General features: G+C 30.5%; 1 protein-coding gene across 4 annotated transcripts in view; it reads right to left on the bottom strand.

Annotated features, from left to right (window-relative positions):
- Positions 1–3,260: 3,260 nt before the first annotated feature.
- The window catches only part of LOC114290702 (piezo-type mechanosensitive ion channel homolog), a 36,789-nt gene continuing 33,155 nt past the window's right edge, over positions 3,261–6,894 (bottom strand). For all 4 annotated transcript variants that reach the window (XM_082899599.1, XM_028234650.2, XM_028234651.2 and 1 more), the window contains 3 exons: positions 5,943–6,084; positions 5,703–5,847; positions 3,261–3,541 (listed from right to left, as the gene is read on the bottom strand). In XM_082899599.1, coding sequence (XP_082755725.1) covers positions 3,406–3,541; positions 5,703–5,847; positions 5,943–6,084 — 423 coding nt within the window. In that variant the 3' untranslated portion in view covers positions 3,261–3,405. The remainder of the gene's footprint in view (positions 3,542–5,702; positions 5,848–5,942; positions 6,085–6,894) is intronic.

Here is a 6,894-nt window from a genome sequence, read left to right as displayed (position 1 = left end):
AAAGTTTTATGAACAGTTTGAATTATCAAAAGTTTAATCTCCATCAAAACTTAACAGAATAGTCTAACTAGAAAATCTTTTTCTCACTATGAAATATCTTGTTTTCATGAAAAATTTCAAAAAGCGTTAGTGTTAATAAGGTTGAGAAGCAACATGTCAACAAATTTTGTTTTGTTAGTGTTAATAAGGTTGAGAAGCAACATGGAGGCAAACCGTTTTATTTATTTATTTAGGACAACATTTCAATAAAATAAATTGAGGAAAAGAAAAAAATGTGGTGATATTAATATATAGTAAAAAAGGGTAATAAAAAGAAGACTTATTTTATATAAATTCATGTCATGTGTCCCCTTCTATGCATCATTCTTTATCCCTTTGAATGTTATTAGTTCATAAACTCACTTTTGTTGATATTAAGAATCTTATAAATCAATAAAATGTAAAGAAACAGCAAATGAGACATAACTGTGAGCAAGTGATCTTGATTCTTTCAATTGGATTGGGATATACAAATATAATTAACATGGTTGATGGATGGCTCAACATTCTCAAAAATGATTATATAATTTAAGAGGCTATCAAGTAGCCATTTTCATTAATAATCAGGCTCATGCCTTCATGGGCCACATGCAACTGAAAAAACAAATACTAATAACCAAACAAAGTATTATAATCCTCACATTATTATTTTCACAGTTTACCTCCAATGGGACCAGAATAAAGATTCTAGATTCCCCCAAGTACCATAAGACTAATGGTACTACAATGTATAAAGATTTCAATTTTTTTTTTTTAAATATAAAAATTTAATGTAAAAGATATTATGAGATCTTCTGTTATGACCCAAATCCGCCTTTAAAAATTTGGTTCATAATCGGCCAATAATCACACGATTACCTATGGCCTTATACAGAAACACATGTTTTTAATACGGGATAGAGTTATCATACATTTTCTTGTTATCGAGTGAGTCATCACAAAAAGTACTAAAAAAAAAAATTAGCGACAAACTTTTTTTAAAATGTTGCGAATAAAGGACAAAATAATTTGGATATATTATATACTAACCTTTCTTGAGATTGAGAAAAAATAAATAAATTCAACAATATTGACATAATTACATTGAGCACCTTTAAAATTATAATTCAAATAACATTTAACCTCATTTTCATCAATAATATGTTAGTTATATAGATAAAAAATGATATTATCATATCTTTTATACTGAAATGTATATTTTTCTTTATTTATCATTATGTTTTTATACCATCTACATTAAAAGGGAGGTTTGTGTAATTATTTCAAACCTATGAGGTTTATGTATTTTTTCTAAACCTCAAAATTTGTTCTTTTTTTTAATTTACTTAAAATAATTTTGCGCTAAAGGATTTACTGTTTAAGACAAAAGTTTTAGTCCCCAAAAAATAATAATTCATTACTAAATGTCCAGATTTATTATTGAAAATATAACAATGACATTTTTGACAATTCAAATTTTTTATCCCTAAAAGACAATTTGGCTCCTAAATTTTTGTTCTTAAAACTTTAATTTATTATTATGATGATTCACCAACCTTTGTAACTGGAACATGTTGCTCTGTTAACAACAGTATCTAATGTACTTAATTGAACAACCAAGCTTGTTTCCAATCTAATCTCCAATCTAATTTTTAGATTGAAGAATCTGGTTTGCATGGCCATGGGTCCACGTGGAATCTATTTTAGTGATTTGAATAATTTAATTTGTTAAATTTGTTCGGTAGATTATCTAGTTAGAAAATCAAGTTGATCAAATACTAATAGTTACATAATTTTATCAAATTTGTATGAACAAAAAAAAAAATAAAATGGTTGATTTATTTCTAAATCGTTACTTATTGTCTATTCTTTGAGAGAAATGTGATCCGATTAACATGATTTTTGATATGAATGATCTTCTCTATAGATCTTAAAGATGAAAGTTCGGATGACTAAGGTGGGCCTGTCATGAGCCCACAACCATGCAAAATGCACCCTCCATAACTTCTAATCCAATTATTTTTTAATTTAATTTAATTTAATTATTATTTTTTATTGCCAATGGAGACAACAAAAAGCTTCCATAACTTCTAATCCTATCTGCAACTACTCCAGCAATTTGATGCTCAATTAACAATTAAAAAACAGTTGGATCTATTGCTTTTTCCTTTCTTCTTGTCAAAATGCAAAGATTGATTTTCAGTAATGGCAAACTTATGTGGATGATGTTAAGCAAAACCTAAACCACAGAGAGTTAAGAAGAGAAACAACCCACCTGCTGGAGTTGTCTTTAAGATTGGAAGAATCATGCTAAAATAGTTAAAATCACTCTTCTTTTTTTCTTTTTTAACATATTTTCATACCTTTTTACACACCTACTCTATACACAATAACAAATTAAATTTTTGTAGACAAAAAAGTAAAGAACAAAATCATTTTTTAGGAATAAAATATTTTAGTTGTCAGAAGTATCATATTATTGTATTTTTAGAGACAAAATTAGACATTTAGAAATCAATCACTATCCTTTTGGGACCAAAAAAATTGTCTCAAAAAATAATCCGTTCTATGTTCTAACACTAAATTATTATGTTTATAAAAATATATTTATTAGCAATATTTTTAAAATTTTGTCGTTAAAAGTCATTTTTTTAATTTTTCAAGACAACCTCTTAACAACTACCATGACAACGATAAAAATTATTCGTGAAACATTTTTTTTAAACAAAATTTTCACTTTCGATGACAAAAAAAAATCTATTCCTTAAAACTCTTATATATAAATGTATGTAGTACAAATTCTGAAAACCAAAATTCCAAACAAAAAAATAAGTAAATAAATCACTTTTTTTCTTTATTTTTAAAGATGACTTAACCATTAGGCCACTTACACACTCGCTTAAGGCCCACAATAAATTTTTAATTTTTTTTTTATTATCAAAGGCCCCAACTTTCCAAAAAGCTTAAATAAAACCTCATTTTGATATTGACCTCTAAAAATCTTGAGCAGCCACTGCTCTATTTCCTTTGCTCTTAAATCTTGAGTTGTATTCTCTCTCTATATATATTTGACCATTGTATGCTCTGATTAGCATAAAATATAAAACAAAAAAGGAGACTCTGATCTTGAATGTATCATCCCACATAAATCTTTGCCTCTTCAACAACAAAGAGGGGTACTATTGAATCAGCCACTACTATCTAAAAAAAACTTATCACCTCTTTCAATGCCTATTCCAAAGTAAGAGAAGCAAAACTGCTTACATTGAAATACCATTAATATTTGTACATGAAGATCCAAAACCAAAACATTATGTATCAAAGTCTACAAAGAATCGGTATATCACCTACCAGTATTCTATTCACAATAACTGGATATGCTTGAATCTACTCGATTTTTGTATACTCGAGCAACATGTGCGGTGACCTGTAAATTTTTATGAGCGTCCAGTAGAGGACCTCCTCGACTCCAAGCTCACCCTCCGCTCTTGCAGCATATATGTCCTCGCATATGGCAATCAACCTTTTACAAAACCAACAAAGTACAACATTTTCATGTGAAACTTAACTCTTACGAATATGTCTGAGAAGCGTAAAATTGGAAAACAACAACATTATTAGCGAAGCTTACTATGATTTGCCTCGCATAACAAAATGGGGATGTGCTATATAGATACATAGTTTTACAGTTTTAAAAATTGAAGTTAGTATTATTAATAGGGGGTTATTGTCTTCATCTTAGCTCTCTGAACTCTTCAATCTTATACCTTACCAATTCAACAATCATGGATTTTATGTCAAAAGGCTTTCTGAAAAACCATGAATTTAGGGAGCTTCTATTTACAAATAAAACTACCTCTTTATACTCAATTTCTAATTACATTCCTTCAAAAATTCAAAAAAATTTATTTGATCTCCTCACACCCCTCGCAACTCCAAACATTCCTCTCATTACTAACCTCCCATCATCTCTTTACACCCCTACACCTTTCAAACCCTAACTCACACCCACCTCAACCACCACTTCTGACCATGAAGAACTGGGCTGGTGCGCAAGGTGGGAGGAGGGGCAGAAGTGGTTCGGCGGGAGGGAGGAGGGACTAGGTGGTGCATGGGTGGTTCACAGGGGTAGGGGCAAAGGAGGTGGGATAGTTCACAGAGGGAGGGGATGTGGTGGTTCTAGGGAGGGAGAGGGGTGGCGGCGAGTTGGGGAGAGTGTGGTGCTGGTGCCGGTGCCAATGGCAGTCACAGTGGTGATGAGGGTTAAGAAATTAAGGTGCGTTTGTTTGGACGGACTGGATAAGGGGGGATTGTAATCCATCGGACTGTTAGTCCCGGGATACATTGTCCCCGGGCTATTTGGTTGGATTAGATTTGTATCCTATGTTTGTTTAGTCATGGGATTAGATGTCTGGATTGGACTATTTTTAATGAATCCAATGTTTGGTTAGACGGACTGGATAAGGATAAATGTTCAAAAGACTATTTTATCCTTGTAATTTATAATTTTTATTTAATATATAATTTTAAATTTGTAATCTATAATTTATAATTTAACAACACTAAAAAAATTTAATTTATAAGGCCATAATTTTTAATTTATTATTTTCAATTAAATTTAATTTATAATTTATATTTTTTATTTAATATATAATTTTAAATTAACGACAATAAAAAAATAATTTTATTTAATATATAAATTAAATTTTCAACAACACTAAAAAAATTTAATTTATAAGGCCATAATTTATAATTTATTATTTTTAAATAAATTTAATTTATAATTTATAATTTTTATTTAATATATAATTTTAAATTAACAACACTAAAAAAATAATTTTAGAGAAATATGTAAATTTAATTTTTTAACAACACTAAAAAAAATTAATTTATAAGTCCATAATTTTTAATTTATTATTTTTAATTTAATTTAATTTATAATTTATAATTTAATTTTTTTATTTAATATATAATTTTACACTAAAAAAATAATTTATAAATGTTCAAAAGACTATTTTACCCTTTCTAATTGTTTACTAAGTAATAGCATGGAGGGTAAAATGGACATTTCACCAAATAATCCCATGGGATACCAATCCCATGGTTTCTATCCCACACCCCCCCCATGGGATAGAATAGTCCCATATTTGTGGGACTAATAGTCCGGAGCAAAATTTTACAAACAAACAATGGACTATTAGTCCGGAGCAAAATTTTACAAACAAACAATGGACTATTAGTCCGGTGGGACTAATAGTCCAATCCCACACCCTTATCCCCCAAAACAAACATGCTCGAAGGGTTTAGTCTTTTTGATAATTTTACACGGATAAAATTGTAATAAAAAAGGGAAATGGGGAGCGTAATGAGGTAGTTTTGTTATGTAAATAGAAGCTCTCATGAATCCCTTGAGGTACACTGAAAAAGCACTATCATAAAGGCAAACCAAAAAAATATATATTTCTTAACTTTAGGGGTTTTTTTAATTAAGGAAAGCAACTTTCATTTTAGTCTCAACTCGGTAAAACATGCAAATTGTTAAGAACAATTTTTCTGTTTTGTCCTCAAACTAACAAAATTAAAAAAGGGGATGTTTTCATTAACTAATTTTGTATGATAACAAATCGTTATTGCAGAAAATAATTAATTACGAGCAAGGACCAGAGACACAATTTTCCTATTACCTGTCACAAGTAGGAAGGTTCTCGAAAGGGATTCTCATTCTTAGGTCGGAGCACTGAAGTCTGATAAACCGACCTACTGCAAGCACAAAGGTAATGTAGAGCCCCCAGATGCTGAATTTGCTTAGAGTCTCTCCAATAAAACCCTCTGAAATGGATACATACAACACAAGGGTAAATAATAATTCATTAGAGACTAAACTATCAACATTTATACATTGACAAAGTTTTCCTGAAGCCTACGTGGCGTTTCCTCAGATACAATAATGGCCGTTGGTCCTGCCAAGCCTCCACATCCACGTACATTTTGTGAATCGATATCATGGAAGGACCACCACTCAGGACTTCCACGATGTATAACAAGTTCCGCACAAACCATATTTCCCTGTAAAAAGAGTGGTTTTTCAAACTTGTGATTGATAATGGTCTAAAACAATAAAATTACTTTCATTATAGTGGGGACACAGGCCAATATATAGCCTCTAAAACATTACTCATATTTTTTGTTCTTCCAAAAACATTTTTTAAAACATTTTAAAGAAACTTCGAATGGCAACAAAAAATTAGAAGTTGTCAAAATGGTAAATGTCCTAATAACCTCAGTTTTCAGCAGTTCATTGGCCTATTAAAATGGTAAATTCTCCTAATAAGTGATGTAGGATGGCCAGACAGAACATTAATAATAAAGAACAGAACAAACCAGAAGAATAAACTAAACCCTAATTCTCAAAAATTAAAAAAAAAAAAAAATTCAATTCTGTTCAGTTCATCATCAAAGCCGAAAAACCCAAATACATAATGACCTCTTTATAGGCATAAAAAAAAAACCATCATTAAGATTTTCCAAAATAAAAACTACCTTAATTGAATACTAAATAAAACAATAAAACCAATTAAACTATAGATAAGAAAATAACATTAAAATTAATTTCTGATTGTCATCTAATTCCTTTCGTTCCACATCACATAATTTTCAGCAGTTCATTTGTCTATGAGCAATGCTGCATCGCCTGAATTTTGGCTTGCCCGAATCGCCCAAATTTTGGCTTGCCGGTCATCCAGCCAATCATCCAGCAACAAGGTGACAGTCACGGTCAACAAGGGTGACAACCACGGTAGACAAGTGTTTCACCAGTCATCCGGGTGGTCATCCAGGCGGCCGACCGGCATACACAAATTCGGGTGATTCGGGCAA

The sequence above is a fragment of the Camellia sinensis genome, chromosome 12, assembly GCF_055761805.1.
Source record: "Camellia sinensis isolate YWXY chromosome 12, ASM5576180v1, whole genome shotgun sequence".
Classification (NCBI taxonomy): Eukaryota; Viridiplantae; Streptophyta; class Magnoliopsida; order Ericales; family Theaceae; genus Camellia; species Camellia sinensis.
The sequence above is the reverse complement of the archived record's forward strand: the minus strand, read 5'-3'. Positions and strand labels throughout refer to the sequence as shown.